The following is a 23460-nucleotide window of genomic DNA, read 5'->3' on the forward strand; positions in this document are numbered from 1 at the left end:
AAGTGAAAAAATTCTTAGCTACGAGATTAACAAGTGTTCGCGTTCTGCCAAATATCAGCAGACTTTTAATATTCTGGGTTGTGAGCCACTGCACGACAGAAAGTTTCTATTTAAACTTGGTTTTAAGGGAACGGTTAATAACAGTTAGTTGATAATACCCTTTAATAATTAAGCAATAAGACATACATACATTGCCAGTCACATTCAGAGAGCAGCTACACACCTTTAAATAATTAAAATGTAGTTAAAGGTTTTTTTTAATTAAAGAAAGTTTGATTGCCACTCTATCTTGGTCATATATTTTTGATTGTCACATAATACATAATTATTATTGCCCTCTATCACAAATTTTTAATAAAATTTTGTGTGTGTGTGTGTGTGTAACAACAGGTTAAACAGTTCTTTTACTTAAGGTTTTTGTTGGTTCAACAGTTGTGGGAAGTCAAGTCCTAATCTTCAGTGAGGCAGTGACCCTGTCTGATGTATGAATTGATGTCAACAGTCTGGTCTTCTATGTCAGTGCAGTTGAGGCTTTGCTTTTAGCATACCAACTCACACCTTTGTCTCTCCTAGAAGTCACTCTGCACCTGATAACACAACGCGGGTGGATTTCTTTAGTGAGAAACACTGGATTGTTGTCAGCAGCTAATGATGAATGACCAGCCTGTCATAAAGTCTCTAATAACCCATGCTGCTTGCAAAACAATTATCTCCTTATGTGCTTAAAAAGAGAGTTTATAGGGTTTGTTCATACACAAGTCGATTGCCTGGTTTCCAGGCGTGATGATCGGTGCACTAGGAACTCCCCTGACTCTAAAAGCCTGACCTAGTCTCTAAGAATCCCTTCATGCAAGGGTCAGTCGTCATTAGAAGCTTAAAGGAAGTGCCCTGCATAAAAAGTATGGCCACCCAAAGAGGCTGGCAAACAGTCACTGTGCTTTTCAGGCAGAGTCAACTTCTTTATTTATGTTGCCCTGCACAACATTATCAGAAGGTGAATTCTTAATAAGGAAACTGCCTCAGCCTGCTTGTTTTCCTCTGTGTTTGTTCCATATATTCCTACTAAGAAGAATTCTGGAAAGTGTTTAGTGTAGCTGCAGTGCAAGAAGTGGTGATAAAAGTTCTTAAAATAAATTCCAATGCTTTCTAATACACTGGCAAATATTTTAAAAATTGAAAAAAAACCTTTTGATTCAGTACTGTTAACAAGCTGTCAGGAGGTCATTCCACTTAACCATTGTCCTTGTGGCCTACTGACACCGAAACAACAAAGATGCTGCGAAATAATTGGCTGCCCGAGTCCTGAAGGACCACAAAGTGGTTGTTTCATTGGCTGTTTGAGTTGTGAGGGACAGCATCTCTTTGCTGTCCAGTTAGGACAGTGGAGGAAAAAAAGCACTTGTTGCCAGGATACCTAAGATCAGTGTTTGTTCAAGGCGCTGGAAGTGAAAATAGTTGAAGAAAACAGACAAGTTAAAGTATGTTAGAGGCAGAGATAGGAGGCATATAAAGAATGAGCAGCAAAAAATAGAAGGAAGAACTAGACGGAAAGGAAAAAAGCAGAATGAAAAATGAAAGACAGCGAGGAGAGAGTTGATAAAGCTGTCACTCCGAATGTATCTCACCCGTTTCCCATATGATGTTATGTAACTTTTTCCCCCCTTACTTGTGAATGATATCCAATTTGTTTCTGAATTTCTGAAAAGATGCCGTATTGTTTTTCCCTGAAAAATTTATTCTGTCATTCATTTAATTATGAAATCTTAGTAACACTGGGTATTGGAGAGGTTAGTACGATTGCCTCACATCAAGATCAGATTCGGTGGACCTTTCTGTGTGGAGTTCATATGTTCTCCCTGAGCCTGTTTGAATACTCTCCAGGTAATGAGGCTTTCTCTCACAGTTCAAAGACATGCATGTAAGCTGACTGCAGGCGTGAATATGAGCATAAACAGTCGACACTCTCTGTGTTTTAGGCAAGCCATAGACCAAGGCCAACTGATGCTTGGTGAGGCACTAGACAAAGAGTGATTCAAACCATCCGTATGTTGAGTAACAAAATAAAGGGTCCAGCGGACCCTGGGACAGGGTTACTGGGTTCCTATCCTGGAGCCAATCCTAGGGTCAAGGGTGAGTGTCTGGTGGCCAGGCCTTAGCCCTAAGAAGCTGTAAAAGTTTAGTGCTTTGTGAATTAGATGGTATTAAGAGGTGGAGGTCTGTTCTCAAACTCCTGCCCCTGCAACCCAAACCTGGCTAAGTGGTAGAAAATGGATGGATGGATCCATTGGATGGTCAGTTGTTGGGTGTGTTTTTTGGGTATTTTACTGTCTGTGTATTATCATCTTTTTTTGGACACAGTCCACAACCTTTTCCTGACTTTGTATTTTAGGATTTAAAACAAAATCCTCACTCAATGTTATTTATGTTTTAAATATTGTTTTCACGTAACTCAACATGTTTGTAGATTAAAAAAAAAACATATTGTGTGACTCTTGCAAATGTTTATTTGTTGCTTAGGTAACAGATTGTTGTGTGTGCGTGTGTGTGTGTGTGAGCCAGGGCACTGATAAGGGCACTGCTTGTTCATGACACCTTGGTCTCATGACTTTATTATTATTATTATTGTTATTATTATTATCATTATTATTATTATTACTATTATTATTATTATCATTATTATTATTATTATTTGAATTTACCTAGGTAATTTGTCATTAATATAATGATGTGAGCTGTGAAAAAAAAGTATTTCCCACCCCACCCCGATCCTATTGGGCTCCCCCAGCTGGACTATGCATCCCAACACACTACAGATTGTGCACAGCAACAGCTCATAGAGACCGCTGACCCATCTTTCAAACTCCCCAGATGATCATCCAGTAGAGCATTCACAGAATACACCAAAATGAGCAGATCCATAGCGGCTCCAACACACATCCCACTAACTACAGCATCACTGCCAGACACCACAGGACATCCCAAGAGGTCTTGTATCCATGCCCCCGAAACTTTTTTGGCAGCACAAGGGGGGACCTACACAATAAGAGTCACATGGTTTAATGTTAAGCCTGACGAATAGTCTTTCTGATTAAACATTATTCTGTAGGAGAAATTTGAATGGAATTCTTTTGAAAGTTTTCATTTGGCATGTTTAAGAGACAACTAAGCTTACTCAAAGAATGAAGCCATAACTTCAGCCACATCAGCCATTCAGTGTCGTGCAACCTAAAATTGTGCCAAGTGTATAAGCCTTCATCTCATTGGAAGCACAACCCCACATCTTCATATCAACAGCAATTTGTTTGAGCAATTCACCAGGATGCCCCCAGAACATTTAAACACGGGTCACTTCACTGAGAAAGCTTTAGACTGCATTCATGCACAATTTTCACCAGCACAAAAAGAAACTGTGAGGTAAGGTGAAAAGAAAAGAAGCCAGGGGAAATGCAAGACAAAGAGCCCAGTGCAACAGATCCCAAACTAATGTTCAACAAACTGGCTGCAGCCAATCCACAGCAATTATTCAGCCCACATTTCTTTCATCCCTTTGCAACACTTAGCCCGCCGTCCAACAAAAGATATTATTTACCCTCATCAGTAGTGCGACATTATTAGACTAGCACTATCAGTGACAGTGTAAAACAATAAGAATGTGATTATTTATCTTAAGTCATAAACATACACGTGGGCACAGACACACACACACACACACCAGTGCACACTCTGACCCCACCTTACAGCTTTCTTAGGAGAGTCCAATAGCTTTCTATGCTTGGCAAGAAAGGAGCGTTGAGTAGCTACCAACCAGGCCACCCAGTAGTGAGTGAGACCTGCCAGCAAAACCCCCGGGCACATGCCAGTAGAGCTGAGAAAAGCTGATATTGGTATGATGAATATTAATTCATAGTGACTGCTGCATAATACTAAAGCAACAACACGTACAAATGCATTACAAGTCTGAGGCTTCAAATCTTTCTGGTGCTGGCTAGCTAGCATATGTGCAAAAAATGAGAACATTGTTTTAAAGCAGCATAACAGTGACAAAAAACAATACTGGAAACAAGTCTTACTTTACTGAATACACTCAAGAAAGACTAAAGTCACTGACAAATGCAAAAGCCTGATCAATAAATGTGATAATAAATAATAATAATACATTTCTGCAGAGACAAGTCTTCATTTGTTCATAAGGTGTGACCAAATCAAATGGTCAGCTTCACCTGTATGTTCAGCTGCAATGAAAATATCGGCCTTACCGCTATAGCAGCTCTCTCTCTGTCCACCGTTTGCTTCTCAGGGGATAGTATTTTAATTTACATGTTATCATTTTATTTTATTTGTCTTTTTAAAGTACTGAGACAAGCCTGTAGTGGAGTAAAAATCAGATAAGGATAGCATGACAGATGTTAACTTTGATTAAGAATAGGTGTAATTAACTGGACACGAATAACTTGAGCTTATTATATAATATTATACTACAGTATATTTCTAACTAACTAGGCAGCTCATTCTCTTTCTCTTGACAGTACTTACTTTACAGATATAACACAGTTTGGAGTCAAATTTAAAGACATTAAAGTTTGAACTTATTTGACCTTGAAGAAGAGGTCAGAGGTCCAAAGTAATGTTAATTTATAATCCCGATATATATAATTCCCTATAAGCCTACAGTATATGTTGTCAAAACAAACAATGGGTAACATAGTTTTAAATAGCTCTATATAGCATTATTATTACTTTGACTTTGAGGACAATCTGTTTACCTTGAGGGAAAGGTGGAGTGCATTCTAAGAATAAAGATAAAAGACAGCAGTACTATTTCAGCACTGAGGACAGCGCCATGGATTGGAGTCAATACAGGGCAATGACTTAAAAAAACAGCTATTTCTTAGCCCTTTAGCAGAGAGGTGGCTGATTTAGGTTACTTTGTAAAGCAGATTACTGAACAGCCACATGTGGAACTAGGCCACTAGTGCTTATTGATGATGTCAATATTGCTGGTAGAGGTAGCTGGCCGAACTGGGAGGTGTGTACAGAGCTATACTCTCTATACTCTCTACACTCAAAGGCCTCTTTAAATCCCTGTGGACATGGATAAGATCTTAAATATTTGGTGTGGATGACTTTGGTCAACATAAGATAACCCAAATCCCCAGGTGAGCACTGACTGATTTATATATTTTGGTACTGTTTGGACACTAATGCAAAAAATATACTGTGAGATTTTCAGTTAAAGGCCTACAGATACTGTGGGTTAGGCACCATAACTGGCTATTTATTAAAACCTTTATATTTGTGTATGTTTATTTAAAAGAGCATATAAATTAACATGACAGCTTAAATTCATCATGAGAATATGCCAGATTTAGCTACACAGGCTAAATCTAATCTTATAATAAAACTGTATCAAAAGCAGGAAACAAACAAGAAGACAGTCATTCCACATCTGCAGGAATCCAGATACCCACTGCTGGGGTACTGAAAATATTCCATATTTGAGCAAACTACACTACATTGCAAATTAAAACGCTAATTAAGCATGGAAATACCAATTATATTGCCAGCAAACGTGAGTGAACTCCCAGTATGCCATCTATGCCTGTGAAGCAACAGCCACAGTGCTAGAAACAGAGAGGACAGGATTAAAAGCCCTAAATTATACACAAACATAAAAAAAGAGTTAAAACAGTAGCATAAACAGAGGTCAAAACAGTCAACTAAGTAATCCAGAAATAAACAGCTTTCAGTGTTGTGGCTGTAAGTAAACAGTTAACATCTTCATTTTCTACCTTAAAAAAAGATTACGTCATACCCATAATCTAGTAGATAAAATGGTATCTTGATACACAAACAAAAATGATATAACAAAGACTTGAAGCAGAACATAGATCACAGTTCAGGAATATGGTAGGGAGCGCTTCCCACTGACACCTACCAGAAACCAGCAAACCAACTATTTTACACTTAGTGCCTGACACGTGGATTCACCTCCTGCCTGAGCCTGTGTGTCCAATGCTTGATAAACTTACATACACTGCAAAACAGGAGTCCAAGCTGAAGGTAGCAGAGTGACCAAAATGGATAACAAATGTGTATACCAGAGTCAAATTTAGAAAGGCAAGGCTAAAATGGCTTGGACATGTGCATAGGAGATGTACACTGGATATAGGATGTTGAGGTTCATGGATTCAGTGAAGGAAGACATGCAAAGGGTTGGTGTGACAGAGGAGGATCCTAGGGATAGGGAGAGATGGAGGCAGATGATCCACTATGGCGATCAGCCAAAAGAAGAAGAAGATGCTCCCTTGGGCATTGGCACTGTTATTAATAAAAAAAGGCTGTTACTACTGATCTTAGTGATAGCAGGAGTCTAAAACTATAAAAGAATATCAATCAAGTAATTGTAAAAATATTTTAGTCTGGACCAAGCTGTTGGTATAAACATCCTTCATTCAGCATTTACCTGACAGGCATTGTTTCTGGCCATGCATTGCGATAGTGAGCAACTGAACGAGTGTGACACCGTTAAAATGTTGTCTTAATAATACCCTTAAAAGTAGGATGGAATGAATAACTGTGTCTGTAAAGTGATTTGGCACTGACGACTTGTGTTGTTCACCCTTTTTTTACCAGACTCGTTCCTCGGCGCTACATCAAAATTGCTTTCAGCAAGCAGCGTGGCTCCAAAGAAGTGTTAATTAGTTAGATGGTGCAACAACTGAGATCATTTGTCATGTAATCTTGCATACAGCTGGGCAAAATGACAGAAAACCTTCTTGTTTATGACTTTATTTGGGGGTTAGTGCAAATAACAAAGATTTATTTCCCAAATGTCTGCAGGAAATCCTCTGAAAGGGGGTTGTAGTTATAAACAGTCGTGATTCCACTCTGTCATCCAAATGTTGAATATAGACTACAATGTCAGTATTGATAACTGTCATTTTGATTCACACAATGACCGTCTTGATGAGCAGCTACCCAGGTAATAATTTCATTCAAGCCCTTCACCTTGCAGATTTCTCATGGGTTGCTGGAAATATTAAACCTGATGTGCAATTATACATTCAGCTATTCTTAGCTCTGTCTGTCTACTATGCTCACCTGCCAGACAACCTTTAGATGAATGAGCTATTACCACATCCTGGAGTGTGGTGGACCATAGGTAATGAAGACAAACCGGAGATATTACACAATAATGGCAGCTGCTGGTCTCTTCCTCTCTGTTCTCTCTTTCACTTTCATCAGTCCTCCCCCTCTTCAGTCCATCCGTACATCAAGACGAAATGTTGATCAGTCTAGGAAATATGACACCTCTGCATCTTCCTCTGAATTTATCATTTCACTTATCGCTGCATGACATCTTGGTATCGACACAGTGAACAGGGGAATGGAGCAATTATACCTGCGAGGTTTTGAGGTAGAATGGTAATCACGGACCTGTCCATCTGCTGTCACTGGAGAATTGAGTGTGATTGTGTGTCTGAGAGACAAATATCTGGGCTAGGATGTTTTTTGTGTATGTTCTCGGGTTATGCATCTAATTTGACAGAAGAAATGTGACCACCAGAGCTTTATCTTTTTTTACTTTCATTTTTTGGGTCCACTGACATTTAACTCATCAAGTTTTGATTTGAATCAACAGTTTTCCTTCTTATTCACTTATATATTCACTTCTTATTAATTAATTCATGCTCATCTGGTCAGTGTGATTGATTGTGACAAAACCAAACAATGGAGTACTTGATGAAAATTAAAATGATGAACATGATGAGAGGAAACAAATCCATCCATCCATCCATCCTATTCTGCTTATCCAGTTCAGGGTGGTGGTGGTGGTGGAACTGGGTTCCATGGGTTGAGAGTAAACGCATGAAAAGCTATCACTCTTTGCAGGGCCACCACTTAGAGACTGACAGCCAGTCGTATTTTCAAACCTATGGTACCTATGGTCAATTTAGATACCACTAGTTATGCAAACATGCATGTCTTTGGACTGTGGGAAGAAATGGGAGTGCCTGAAGAGAACCCACACAGGCACACGGAGAACATGCAAACTTACACAGAAAGGCCCCAAACTGTTTTTGGATTAAAAAACAGGTAGACATTTTCTCCTAAAATTATCAGTATCTCAGATTTTTATCCGTCACATAAGTTATCATACGAAACCACAGACGAATGGTGCTTTTGTTATAACAGGCTGAAAGTCAAAAATATTGAAAACAGCAGACCTAACATTATGCCCAGATGACCTCTGCTGGTCAGAATTTTGCAACGCATGTTTCCACCTCCAGCCCTCCACTCATCCACCTTCAGTTCTCTGTGATGTTCATTCAGTCTCCTCGACTGACCCCTAGCTTTGCATGTGAAATAATCAGCAACAAGAAAATGATCTCATACTTCACAAGTACAATGCAGTCTAACACGTGAACCACAAATCAACGCACACTTTTATTATTGCTGCATTTTGCTTTGCAAGTTTCAACTCTGCCGAAAGGTGTCTCATATCTTTTTTTGGCTAGTTTGCAGAGTAGCCACGGCCCTGAGGTGTCTTTGGGATATAATGAGTCACCACATAGTCACCTTTGTTTTGAATCAACCAACAACATAGCTGTTTGTGCAGTGAATGCAACGTGTGTGTTTTCCCATGTCATTCCCACAGTCCCATCCCCCCAACAGGAACCATAGTCTCCCCTTATCCCATTAAGACAATTGCCAAGACTGGCATTCAAACGTGTGCACGTGCGTGTTTGTGCGTGCGTGCGTGTGTCCGAAAGCACACACAACCATACACACACATATACGGACGAATGCACACAAATATACTGACCCATACACACACACCGGGCAGAGAAACAGTAATTTCAAAATCAATCCTTTTGAAGAAAAAGAGTGAAAAAAGAATGAGAGCCTCAAAACCTCAACCAGTGTTGGCTGATTGTAAAGGACTGTCAGTTACTGCAGTCTTCTATTGGGCCAAAGGGAAGCAGCAGGATTCAACTTGGGGCCCAGTAAAGGGCTATTCTTCCTGGAAATCAGCCCTCGCACATGGACTTGAATGCGGCCTGAGGCTAATCTCCTGAGCTGTGGGAGTCCAATCTATATTCACAGGCTGTGCGACCCCAGCAGGCACGGCCATGCATGCTGATGCTACTACACACAGCACTAAGCTAGTGCTAAAGCTAAATCAGGGTTAATGCTAACATGCCCATCACACATCTTGTATAATATGCCCTGCAAATATGGATAAGGATATATTTTAAGATGTATAGAAATAAAGTTTCGAGTAATAAAGAATAAACAAGTGAATATTTTCTTGGGTATATGGAAACCTTTTTGTGTTCCCCATAACAAGGTACCGAACTACATTATTCTTTCCAGCAGACATATTAGAACGTGCCATTTCTCACTTAAAATCTTCTATTCATCAAGCCATGTAAATAGCTTTGTGTTTTGTTTTTTGTTGTTTTTTAATGTCCCAGGTTTTGAAATACACTTTTGTGTACTTTACCTCCTCACAGAATATAGCATCAAACTCCACAAAATTTCCAGTGCAAGTCACGAAAAATGGTGTGAACAGTTTTCATGCACGTGAAGTAGAAAGCTGTTCGCAGCCAGGTCCGTGAGAGAAACTAGGGCAATGATTCTGGCAAGACACATTTTTTAGCAAGTGTCATCTCAAATTGCTGAGAGCATCATGTGTGGTCTGGTCCATGTGTGGTGACCTGAATTTGGGCAAGAGACAGAGCTGGTTTGGATTCAGGATCCAGACTTGAGCCAGCATACATGGGCCAAATCTGTGGTGTAATTAATATATTGTACCTGTGCCTGATTATTTATCTGGCAAAACCAGGTTTGGGCCATTACTAGGCCAAACTATTATGGCTAAAAGGATTGGATTGGGAAGCAAGCATTGCAATCAAAACCTGTCAGACTGAATGAATCCCAACAGTTGTCACACCTGTATTTAAAATGAGCTCAGAGGGCAATTATACTGTACTAAGTATGGATGTCCCATTCTAGTAACAGTTTCCTAAAAACACACTAAACAAGCTGTTAAAAAAACACACGTGTCAAGGTTATACTCATTGCTGTTGGTGAGTGGCACATGAGGGACGACGGTCATCCTCATCTACTAACCTGAGGACACCTTCACTATCATTAGATGCTGACCCTGTTCTCATTGCCTCATTAATAATGTTCTCAGCAACAAATCTACTCCTCCTCAGCGTGTGCTTAACCAGCCAGCAGTCGATTAATAATCTGCATCTTATTCTGCCCTGATGGCTCAGTGAAATAACAGCCCGCATGCATGTCAATGATTGAAACTGCACCCTTTAATTTATCAGCCTCTTATTTGAAAAGCCGTGTGTGTTAATGGAGAGAGATTTTCATTCCTGTTGTGGCTTTTCATTATGACATGCATGATGCAAATTGATAGCTGATTAGACGGGATTTATTTTTTGCTATCAACAGTGGTTAAAGTGAGATTTTGCAGGTGTGGGGAGCCTAAAAACATAAGAAAAAGAAATACTTAGAAATAAGCCCCACAACATCTTGTTTTGTGAGGTTGTGATCAGCTGACCTGTGCTGCTACTCAGATATTCATTGCTCATTGTGGATGTAGCCAACTGAACTTAACAAGACATATTCAAATGTTTAACAAGCTGTATGGGTAATTTTCCAAACCCTATATGCTAAAAGGGTAGAAGTTGATGTAACCTATCATTGACCATGAACACCACATTTGCTCTATGTCAGCCCAACGTACCAGTTTAGCCTACACTAAACCGTACCACACTGCTTAGTGTGGTACACAAAATTAATTTACTTCAATTTCTTTTGTGAGATGGTTCATAGAAACACATCAGGCACACATAATGTATAGATCTAATATCTGATTTAAAGAATCAGAAGAATTTTAAATGAATTACAACAGTAAAATTTAAAAATGTCCTGTTTACCAGCTGAGCAGTGCTTACCTTTGAGAATAATCTCACATTTCCTCTTCTGTCTTTCATCTTTTTATCTCTTAATGTCACAAACTGATGTCTCTCTCTCTCTCTCAGTAACATTACATTACATTGCATTCGCTCCCAAACACATTTGTGGCTAACTGCTCAGAAACTGTTTGTGTTTTTGGTGATATTTGTTGAGCTGTTTGAAAAGTTGCATTTGAAATTCTTACTTCAAGTTACTGTTCATAGTGCTCCTCTTCTGTGTTACTGTAGATACTGAAGTACAGCGACCACGAGTTTACGTCTACATCATGAATACACCACAGGGATAAGAGGAAAAAAAACCAGCCATGGCATGTCTTTATTTTCTTATCAATGAGCAAGTATCATCACTGGAAGCAACGTCAGGCTGCAGTACATGAAAAATATATTGACTCCACAGTAATATGCATTAACCTGCCTATCAAATTTAATTGCTTATTATCTAACGGTACCGGGATTAATTGTGTCAAAAGTCATCATCTGCCAAACAGTGATTGTTGGCATTTGCCAAAAGAATTCATTTTTCTGTTTTTAAACTGTCTAAAACTTATTATAATGTGTCAAACATATTTCTCATGAATGGATTCTCAGCCGGAAAAGGGTGGAGTGCCCACTCCGGGTCGGGGATGAGTTCCTGCCCCAAGTGGAGGAGTTCAAGTATCTCGGGGTCTTGTTCGCGAGTGATGGGAGAAGGGAGCCGGAGATCGACAGACGGATTGGTGCTGCGGCTGCAGTGATGCGGATGCTGCACCGGTCCGTCGTGGTGAAGAGGGAGCTGAGTGTAAAAGCAAAGCTCTCAATTTACCGGTCGATCTACGTCCCTACCCTCACCTATGGCCACGAGCTGTGGGTAGTGACCGAAAGAACGAGATCGCGGATACAAGCGGCAGAAATGAGCTTCCTCCGAAGGGTGGCTGGCCTCTCCCTTAGAGATAGGGTGAGAAGTTCGGCCATCCGGGAGGGGCTCAGAGTAGAGCCGCTGCTCCTCCACATCGAAAGGAGCCAGTTGAGGTGGTTCGGGCATCTGACAAGGTTGCCTCCTGGGCGCCTCCTGGGTGAGGTGTTCCGGGCATGTCCCACCGGGAGGAGGCCCCGGGGCAGACCCAGGACACGCTGGAGAGATTATATCTCTCGGCTGGCCTGGGAACGCCTTGGTATTCCCCCGGATAAGCTGGAGGAGGTGGCTGGGGAGAGGGAGGTCTGGGCTTCTCTGCTTAGGCTGCTGCCCCCGTGACCCGGCCTCGGATAAAGCGGATGAAGATGGATGGATGGATGGTATTAAGTCATCTAGAAAGAACATGTCACAAATGTAAAGTCTGAAATCATTATGTTGGCTAAGTGAATTTCATATATCATTTATTTTATTCAGAAAAAAAGATTAAACATCTCTTTTTCAAGAGACATGGCCAAAAGGGGAGTAGAAATTGGAACAAAGGGGCAAGATTCATTATAATGTAGACCACAGAGGAGGTACAACAATGCAGAGTCATAAGGATACTTGCAAAACAGGTCATTTTGTAAATGTTTGGTATAACCCCTTCATAAATCCTGTTGACTACAGCTTATCCCCCAAATATTAACAAGAATATTGCACATAAAAAACCACAAACAGACATTAGCAATCACTTTTTGGCAGATGATCACCTTTTCTTCTGCTCTCTGAAGCATTTTAGCACCCTTTAGCTTGTTGTTTTGATTCCCCTGTCTGTAACTGTAGTGTTTTGGTATTATTTGCTAAAAGGAAAAAAAGCCCCCAAAACTAAAAAACTATATATCCTACAAGCACAGCTAAAGTTAGGTCAAATAGGGCTAACAATACAGTATGTCGCTGGTGAACACAGTGAAACATTTAGCAGTTAAAGAGAAAGGTTGAAATGAGAGTATTGGATTTTCCCTAAAACAACTGATGATGCCTAATTTATACCAGAAGTTAAAATATGCAACTGCTCTAGCTGACACAACAACACATTAATTTATGAAGGTAAACATGTGAGAACTTGCAGAATAAGATGTGAAAATCACATCTGCATGCAATGTCATTCATTTATAAAGTTGTTGCTTGAAATGTGAAATTTTTTTTTTCAGATTAAAATCAAGCTGTTCAAGTTTGTTTTCAGAAATGCCAAACATCCTGATAACAGCCTAAGACAGAAAGTAAAGGACAAGAAAATAAGGGTAGTTTTTTTTTGCATCTAAATGAATACACCAAAGTGAATCTAATACATCCAACTGAATGATGTGATGACAACCTCAGGAAAACATACTCTGCTGCAGAATGACCAGCCTGCATCATCACAACCTCTGTCTCATAATACAGACACAGATGTTCTCGCGATCTTCCCATGGATGAACAAGGACATATGCCATCTCTAGTGAAATACCGCCCTCTAGTGGAATCACACTTTCAGATAAACATCAACCACGACCTTTCTATTACGCAACAAAAAAAATAAATAATCACTGAGTTTGATGATATTGATACTGGCAAGTTTAGTACATTTTTCAATAAAGTAGAGAGAAAACGCATGAGAACTTGAAAAGAAGGCAAGCTCCCAACACTACCATGATCTGAATGACTGATAACTTACACAAACTTAATGGAAAAAACACCATCAAGCCTTCCATCTCAACACTGGAGACCAGTCCTGTGAGAATGTTTTGGACATCACCAGTTTTCAGGTATGGGCAGATGTTCTTCCACATTTTTAAATGCATTTCACTTAAACACAACTCCTTTAACGAGCACAACCTAAAATTTCAATACTTGAACTTCAGTAAGTACTTGAACATAGAATTGTGTTATTTATCCAAACCAAAATAAATACTTTCCCTTCCCTCATTACCACTGCTTGTTCTTGAGCAAGGCCTCTTGAGCTCTACAAACAGATAAAAGTGTTGCTGTAATGAGCAGCTGTAATGTGTACCTGGGTGAATATCAATGCAGCCTCCCTGCAAAAGGAGAAAATCACACTGCTACTCAGACTCATTTGGTCATCATTTTCATTTTTTTCAATACTGTATTAGTCCTCCAAAAGTGGTTAAAGTGTATGTGTCTCTATAAAAACCTCTCAGAAGCATATACTGTTTCGCCTCTGTAATGTTCATGTTCTGATATTGTCTCTCTTACTGCTGTACATCCATCTTGTTGTGTTTGCAATACAGTACATGTGTCAGCTTTCCACTCTTGGTGAGTGAATCTGAAAACAAACTAAACTCACACAACACACAACATCAAAGACAAATGACACTGGTGAAAGCTCATTTTTGAGGAGAGGTGACTTTAAAGTATCTGGACCCAGTGTATTTATTTTCCCTTCCACTACACAGCTGGGTGCAGTCAGGTGTAGTCTGTGGTGTTCTGGCTATGATGTACTGTATGATATATATATATATATATATATGTATACACATATATATTTAAGACCCTATGTGCTCTTTTTACCCTCTAAAATTTGGTGTGGAGTTTAAAGGTACCCTGTGGAGTTTCAGATGAATAGTCACGTTTTCAACATCTGTCTGTTTTCAATTTTTTAAATCATGCACATTCACCATACACACTGTTTCTGTTTTGTTTCTTCTCACAGACTTCTCATAAAACTTGATGTAGCTGCCGCGACATTACCCACTGGTGTTTAACCCTTTATCGAAAGCCTCAAGTGTAACATGTCGGTTATTGGCCACTTGTTTTTGTTTTTTGTAAGAATTACTAGAATTCAAAAACTTTGGAAAAATTCTTGTGTGGACTGTAAAAGTAACTGTGCACATGCAAACACTCTCAAAAGGTATCAACACTACGAAAATAGTGAAGAGTTCCAGTTGATGTGACTGATAGTAGCTGGCTTCTAGTCATGGTTAAAAAAAGATGGATTCGAAAGGTGATGCCAAAGTAGAAGTGCCTGAAACCTGCATTGTTTTTAAAGGCCACTAGGAGGCAATAGCTGACAATGCAAAATAATGTCTATCATCCTGAGAACCAACGAAAAAGGCATCTTTCATTGTAACTGTTTTTGTGATTTCCTCCCTGTTTGGAGCTAAAAGAGGCCACCCAAACACATGAGATATCATTGGAAAGGCCAGGATGTCCTCTACTGAGTACAACAGGACTTTTTAGGGTATCTCAAGTAAGTAAGAAGATACAGACCAAAACCAAATGTCCATTACAGAGGGATAAATGAATAGGATAGGTCTCAGGAGGCTATGGAAAAGGCTGTCTGCTAGGACCTCAGCAGGGATGAGAACAGAGGATAATTCATAGTTACTGGTACCAACTTGTGACTGACAAGTGAGTGACCACTGAGCGTGTACTTTCACTGTTAGATCCACCCCTTGTAGTCACATCTGGTTCCAAAAAGATGACGAGGATGAAGATATTCATTTTACCAACCAGTGGGTGATGTTACTGTAGCTAGGTCAATCTTCTAGGCTGCCTATGCCACTAGCCCAGTTTCAACTGCTCATTATGGCTTTGTTTCACACGGAACCTTAAGGACACACATAATTATGATATATACATTCAAATATTAAATATCTGTTTAAAAGAAAACTCTATAAGGCACCTTTAACTCGTGGTATTAGTTTGAAATGTTGTGTTAAAATTAGCTTACTTTAAAAATACATCAAATTTTGAAGGCAACAGTAGAGAGCTTCCTTTGGTTGAACCTGTTACAGTGCAAAAGTGTATTAGAGGAGAAAATAAATAAAAAGAAAGGAAGAGAGGGAGAGAGGGAAAGAAGAACTGACTCACAACGAAAGTCCTGGCCCAACTTGAAATGAGGAGGTAGCAATTACGTGGTCGTCGCCTAGGTCGCTCTGGTGTTTCCTCAGTATAAGCGGTCATAAAAATAAAAGGATTTTAGGTGAAGAGCATCAGGAAGTTCTTTCTCAGTGATGCTGACAATCCTAAAATTTGTGAAATCCTTTGAAGTAAATCAGTAAAGTTGAAGAAAGAAATAAAAAACAGAAAACAGTGAAACAATCAAAGTCATCACTGACATTACAAGGTGACGTACACCAAATCAGAACAGGACATGTTAGATGGGGCCAGGACACACCATGCTGGGTCATGCTGCTCTGGGAGATTTATTTAGTGATTTTTCCTTTTTTTTCGTTCTTTTTTTTTTTGTTTATTATGTTGTTCACTTGCGCTCCTGTCAGGAGTGTAGTAAATGGGACAGTCAAGCAGCAAGAGTCACAGTTCATCATCATCATCATCATCAATATCACCACCATTATTATCATTCTCCTAATGGTATCATAATAATAATTTCATCATCATCATCATTGAACTTTTTCCTCAAGCTAGAAAATAATTTACATCACATTGTTTTTACTGACTTTTGAGACCACAAACATTCCAGCAACACACTCTAGGAATAAGGGTGGGTAACAATCAGAAAAGCATGACTTTTTGCATAGTATTAAATGAACAAAGACATTGAGTTCTTTATTTACAATTATTGTATAGATAAAAAAAATATCATAAAAACAAGATGAACACTTAAATCACTTACCCATAAATGGCTAAGTATGCCAAAAAAGTTATTTGTTGGCATTTCTCTTTTTCTTTGTTCCACAAACTGCATGCTGCTAAATACAGTACATCGAGGCAGGTGAGAGTATATTGCAAAAAGTATCATTGTTATCATCATCATCATCATCGTCATCATTATCAGTGTCATCGTCAAAGTTATTATTGGTTCCTACAGCACGTGTTATGATTGGGATGTAATCACGATGTTTTCTGACAGGAGCAGTGATTGATCACATACAGCCAAACGGCTGCATCGGCAGTATGACTCATTGTGGTGCATGATGGTAGATGTAGTCAGGAGGAGCTCCAGTGTCCACACCAGTGGAGTTCCTGTCCTCGATGGACTCATCGCTGTATTTACAAAGATTATTTTTAAACTCGGTTTCTTTGCATCCCCTTAAAGCTGAATGTCCTCCTGGATGTAAAAGTGGTTTGAGAATATTGGCTCAAGTCTTTTTTTTTTTATATATTATTATTATTATTATTGAAAATGCTATTGTTTTGTATTTGTTTTGTTTATTGTTTTACAGTTTTTACAGAGAAACAAATAAATTGTCAAGTTAAAACAATGGAAAGAAAACAAAAGAAATCAACAGCTTTCAAGCAAAATATTAGAACCCAAACTGTTTTTTTTTCTTTCTCTAACTTAAATAAGACAGATTTTTTTATTCAGATGGTCCATGTTACGTTTTCAACACGCCTGAGCTGACTGGTAAAGCTTGTGCACCCTCTCCAGATGGACAGATTGGCTGGGAAATGACAGAGGAGGAGGATATAAAAAAGAAGAGCGATAGAACTTGTTGGATAAATGATCGTATATACTTTACTAGCTTATAGAATTTTTGTTTTTTGTTTTTAGTTAGAAAAATCTGGATTTTTTTGCAAGTTGCATAATGAGCCTATCACGTCATGCTTGCCAGTGATTTCGGTTAGTAATAGAAATACAATAGTACAGGCTAGTTAAGTGGCCTTGTCCTTCGGAGTGCAATAAGACTGGGTAAATGTGCCTTCTGTATGTAACATCTCTCTGGTAATGTCTGATTGGTCAAAGCACAATAAATAGTTTACAACTAGTGAGTACAGTTGAGATGCTAGAGTACTGTATATTCTGTGACGGCAGGAAGACAAGCTTGGTTAAAACACACAAAAGCACATCTAGAATTACACCACAGAAGTTTTCATTCATAACCAGATAGTGCAGAAAATCTTTTTTTTCTCATATATATATATATATATAGAAAAAGAGTCAAAGCAACATTCCATTTTTGTTCTCATTTCTTCTTTTTTTTGTCAGTTTTTCTGTTTTCTTAGATGTTAAAAATGTCTGCAGCTTTGTGTGGCTGCATGTGTCTCTGCTAGAGGAAAAGAAACTCCTTTAAACAAAAATAAACCAAAAGGTTAAATAAAAAATAGACACAACGCAAAAAATATTCCATGTTTTCAACCAAAACGTTTTGATTTCCGTGCGGTGAAAGCCAAATATAACTGCAAATTTCTAATATGACTCAGCTGCAGCCTTTTGATGGTCATAGATTTGTTTTTTTAAAAACGTCAAGTCCTTTGAAGAAGCAGGTTTATCTAGAAGAGTTCGCTATAAAGGTCCTGATATCAGCCTTTGACTCGAGCCCTGACCCCAGGCCAGTGCTGAAGCACAGAGAAAAATAAACCATAATCTTAACAAAAGAGAAGAAGCAGTGGATAAAAAGAATAAAATATCCCCCTCTGTCACAAAAAGGAGGCCTCTGTTTAGAAAAAAACCAAAGGCAAGCCACTCCAACTTGATCCCAACAATCATATAGAGTAATACTAAGATTCCACAATTACTATGTATCCCATTATATTTTGGTTTCTTTTTGTTGTTAAACCTCTAAAAATATCTACATTATTTGACAAGACAGCAGGCAAATTCCAGCACAGGGTTTTTCAGTAATAACACACCGAAACAGCTCTGGTCCATCTGAGCTTCGACTTCGCCTTCCTCCTTCTAGAAACCAGGAAGTTTATCTCTACGAGGTTGTAAACAAATTACATTCTCTTTAAGACATAAATAAGTCAAAGTTATTGGAGCCATTGAAGCAGGAACAAGGCAACATGCCAACAAACAAAGATAAACTCTCTCTAAATATATTTATATGTATTTATATTTATAGAATATATCCCATAAATGCTATCATCATTATTATTATTTTGCGTTCCTCTTTACGGACAGGTGCAAAACTGTTGTGCAAGTTGAGCCCTACCACCTCGATACACATTTCCGTTTATGGATGAAATAAATTTGTACAGTTGGGTACATGTTCATGCCACACAGAAGAGGGGACTTTGCAGGCCAGAAACTCAGAGATGCTGTCTTTAAAATCGCAGTCCACAGTGAGGCCTAGCCCATCAGAACCAAAGAACTCCAATAAAATTAAAAGCCTTTTAAATAAAACCTGGGTAATGTACATTCATGCAGGAGCAACAATAATAAGAACAATAATAATCAGAATCAGAATTAGAATAATAACAATATTTTTCAATTTAATTTAAACTATTATCAGTATTAACAATGTTTTTTGTTGAGGAGAGGAAGAGTGAGCAGAGTTTAAAGTCTGTCCTCTTGTGTGATTTTTACTCCTCAGCAGTCTCCCTCCTCATCGTCCTCCTCCCAGTGCCGCTAAAGACACCGTTCGTACATATGTGCAGTCAGACCCACGCTTATACAGTACATGCTAACCAGTACAAGTGTATTGTCGTACACGCCACCGCGACTGCCGCCGTACTCATACAACCACAAAAGCAGGATGGCTGTGTAGGTTTTGTGGCTTTGTTGCGCTTTTTTGATTGTATGCTAGTTTGTTTTTTCTTTTCACCTTGACATATTACTTAGATTTTCTCTGCTTTGAAAGGAACAGAGCGCTTCAAGGGCTCTAGGCTAAGGGAAAATGGTGGACATTTTCCCCCCAGGACTGTGTCGCCGGTAGGTAGCGGTTTGGGGGAACTTGAAGTTGAGAATTGGGTGAAAATTTGGGGGTGAAGACTTGTATGGTTACAGTTAAAGGTCTGGAGGAATTGGAGGAGGTGTCCCCACAATGTGAGGAAACAACATTAGAGGTTAGAGCTGAGTTTAGGATCAGGGTTAGAGGCTTGTCTCCAAGCTGTGCAGAGGACTGGCAGGGCTGGAGGAAGCAGCTGATTTACTGGTATCGATAGTGAGATTAATGCCACTGTCAATAGCGTTGTTGTTCTTGTTAGGGGACGAGGGCTGGCTTGAGTACTTCATCCTTCTACGAGCAGAATCATCGTCCGTGTCATCAATAAGGGGGATGTTGGGCGTGGAGTCTTCTATCCTAAACTCAGGGTGTGTCATGAAGTTGTGGATGGATGTTCTGGAGTCTGGTTTTTCCAGGCCTTCATACAGGGAGCTACGGAATGCATTCACAACTCGGATCTGACATGGAAAGGGACAAAAAAAAAAAAAAAACAAGAAGAAAAATGGTAAGAAGTGATGCCGGAGACAAAATCAAAGGGTTTGGAGGTACCCTCGAGATGAAAGAAAAGGCGGGGGGGTGGGGGTTGAAGAGAAAAGGGGCATAGAAGGAGGGATCCTCTCATTTGAGGATAAAGAGTTAAAGAAGGAGCAGAAGGTGGAGGAACAGCAAGGGAGAAGGCGACTGCAGCCTGTGTTCTGCTTTCACAAGATGACTACAGTCACAAGTCATTCAATTTTGGCGTGCACTAAGGAAAACTGTGAGGAAAACAATCATAAAAAAACACAACAAAATCATACATTTCAAGAAAAACAAATACCAAAGCAACACGAATGCTCGTTGTAAGTATACGCTTTAGTCCAATGTGCTGTATACCTAGAAACAAGCCACGTTAATAAATGGAATGCTTACAGAAAATTTAAAGGAGAATATCACATGCAAGTTTGTAGAAATCTGGTGGACGAGGTCAGTAAGAAGGAAGGAGGTTAGATCTGAGAGATCCAATCAAGTTGTTTAAAAACTTCTGAAGGTACCAGAACACTGTCTGGGACAATATCCACACAGACTCTGAGTGGGACACACAAACACACGAGTATAGCACACGGTGGGTATGGCATGGTCTCAAACAGGGCAATGGACGGTCAAGCCTGCATGAGGTTGGCTCAACACAAGCATCGCAATGTAAAAACTCACAACAAAACAATAAAACCAAAAGGAAAACAGTGGCATTGAGACAACGAGCAAACACAGCAGGTTAAAATGTGACAAACACAGAAAATGAACAAGAGGTAAACACAAACTACATGCAACATGACAACAGGACAGTGAGGGAGTGGTGAACACCGGCACACAGAATACAGACACTAAACACATGGAAGTGAATAATGAAAATAAGAGTTTTACTGTCAGACGTCTGACGGTCAAAGCATGTTCCTGAGTCCATGCACGTCGAAGTAAACACTCAAGTATAAGGCCCAAACAACTATTTGACAATTTATTGAGACTAAAAAGTAGTACTGTAGTCACAGACTATGGCAAATTGCTGTTTTCATAAACCCTGTTTGCATCTTCAATTTATTTTGTAAAAAAGATCCTACTGACGTTTTACAAGAAACTAAATCATGACAAAAATGTGAGGTATATGGAAAAGACTGCATCAGTATTGTTGCTGGGTTTTAATTGATAATTGGCTTTACATTTACATTATTAACTCAATTCTTGTTTAAAGTAGCTGAAACTAAAGAAATGAAAATAAATTGCTGTAAAATGTAGCAACAACATATCAATGCTTTTATGTATTTTGTGCTTCCAGTTAATAAAATGTTCAATTAAAGATAAGAAACCTGTTTTCTCATTCTTGACAGGAGCAGTGAATACACTAAATGGACAAAAATACTGGGACAGGAAACCCATGCCTGTGAAGCTCCCGCTACACAGTTTTTATGCTGATGTTAATGCGAGAGGAGTTTTGGAGCTCTGCAGTTACTGACTCTGCAGAAACTTGATAACCTTTACACATTATGCGCCTTCACTTGCCACCAGGCATGGCAAGCTGCTGCCTGGAGTCCCAGGCCAGCAGGTGACCCCAAGGTCTGATCAACCTCAAACTACAGCAATGGTAATGTGCAAAGTTTGCAATGCCAGTAGTTGAGACCTGACTTCCCTAAGGGGCCCTGCCCACCTTCACTCACTCCCATCGCAAGTGGCACACATGAGTCTGTTTAAACAAGCCAAATGTTAGGAAACTGTTTAGGAGTGAAAATAGACAGAAGAGGAAGAGGAGAAAAAGCAAGACAGTGGGGAATGAAGCAAACAATAATGGCTAATAAATATATTGCTCACTAGCTACAGTAAATGCTACTAGTCTAGCCTTAAATGTAGGGGAGAGGCAGTCAAAATCACGAAGCTTCCACTAACATGAAGTTATTTCTTCTCTTTACTTAGATGTTTAACAGTAGCTAACTTAGCTAGCAGAGCAGCATAGTTAGCACACTGGCATTGGACCTGTTTGCATAGCTAGCATGTTAAAGCAACACAGAAGCTAGCTACAGTATTAACAGTTTTTAACTTAGTCTTGGGCATTGTTGCCAAAATAAACATGGTCTCTGCCATAAGTAATGTTTTACTGTCATTTTATCGGACTATTGTTTGTGGCGGTGGTGTCAAATTACTTAAAACAAAGTGGCCGTAAATGCTGTTGGCGGGTCCTTCTCTGAATTTTTGTCTGGGGCCCCAAAAGACACTAGAACGACCTTGTTCTGTAACTTTATGGTGAAAACAACCGAATTCAGTAATTACGAAATGTGGCCCAATACTTTTGTCCATGTAGTGTATTTGAAATTTAAACTCTGCCACAAACCTTAAGACTACAATATTCCTTCTAATTTTAAGATATCAGATTTATAAAGCTTTGAGAATAATGCATATTATCTGGCAAACATTCTGGCAGTGCTGCAGTAACTGTGGTAGAGTAGGTGTAAGGAGAGAAATGAAAATTAATAATAAACAGAAGCCTGTCTGGATGATTGCATGTGACAGGATGTCTGACAAGTAACACTGATGGGGTGTCAAAAAAGGAGGGGGTGGGGTGGGGGCTGATTTTACTTTGCTGCAGAGGATCTATGTCTGTAACTATGGTAACATGACAGTCAACTACACCAACAGTATGAAGCAACAAGACGGGATGAATTATTGGTACACTACTGCCTTATAGTGAGTACCCTGGCCCCGATTCCAGTTCGCACAACCTTCACATGGGATTTAATTTGATTTTCATAAAGCAGGTTGTGTCAGTGAGGATGTGTGTGTGCATGTGTGCAAAAGAGAGTGAGAGAGACAGAAAGATGAAGGTGGGAAAATCATTAAATAACACAGACGCTTTTGAATAAAATACACACTCGCCTCAAAGTTTGCAATGTGGCAGTACTAAGCCAAATATACCTCTGCTACCTTAATATTTTCTTGTCACTGCAGGTGATTCAGCTCAAAGGACATGTAGGAGGTAAAACTTGTTTTATGCCAAGCCAATGTGATTTGCCACAACAGCGTCACACTCCCAGGTAAAAAAAACCCCCAAAGTTAACACTGCAACTTATACTTGAATGTTCACCCAGTGACTTGGTGATTTGATTGGAATTAGTTCACATTAATGTCTATAAAGACATAAAAATGTGAGGTTTGGATGAGGGGATGATGGATGGAAGATGAGCAGAGGGAGACAAACTCACAACCTGAAATGTCACGCCGTGGGTATCACCCTTAGTCCTGCGCTCCTAGCACTCTGAGGAAACAAACACACATTCACCAATGAGAGGACAGTACACCCAACCATGGGACGAGATATCAAGATGAATTTGAAATCCAGCGTGAACAAGAAAAAGACAGAAGAAATAGAGAAAATGAAAACGCAAATAGCAAGAACGAAAGAAAAAGACAAATCTTCAGAAATGCCAACCTCAAGATG

General features: G+C 39.4%; 1 protein-coding gene and 1 long non-coding RNA gene across 14 annotated transcripts in view; one reads left to right on the forward strand and one right to left on the reverse strand.

Annotated features, from left to right (window-relative positions):
* LOC109202267 (uncharacterized) overlaps positions 1 to 23460 on the forward strand; it is a 712495-nt gene that overhangs the window by 271463 nt on the left and 417572 nt on the right. The gene's annotated exons all lie outside the window — the stretch shown is intronic.
* The window catches only part of atp2b2 (ATPase plasma membrane Ca2+ transporting 2), a 128009-nt gene continuing 120576 nt past the window's right edge, over positions 16028 to 23460 (reverse strand). For 10 of the 13 annotated variants that reach the window (XM_025907250.1, XM_025907251.1, XM_013277074.3 and 7 more), the window contains one exon: positions 16028 to 19957. In XM_025907250.1, coding sequence (XP_025763035.1) covers positions 19646 to 19957 — 312 coding nt within the window. In that variant the 3' untranslated portion in view covers positions 16028 to 19645. Of the gene's footprint in view, positions 19958 to 23224; positions 23278 to 23460 lie in introns of all 13 variants that reach the window. The other 3 variants (XM_019359301.2, XM_019359307.2, XM_019359302.2) reach the window with 2 other exon arrangements.

This window comes from Oreochromis niloticus, linkage group LG5 (genome assembly GCF_001858045.2).
Source record: "Oreochromis niloticus isolate F11D_XX linkage group LG5, O_niloticus_UMD_NMBU, whole genome shotgun sequence".
Classification (NCBI taxonomy): domain Eukaryota; kingdom Metazoa; phylum Chordata; class Actinopteri; order Cichliformes; family Cichlidae; genus Oreochromis; species Oreochromis niloticus.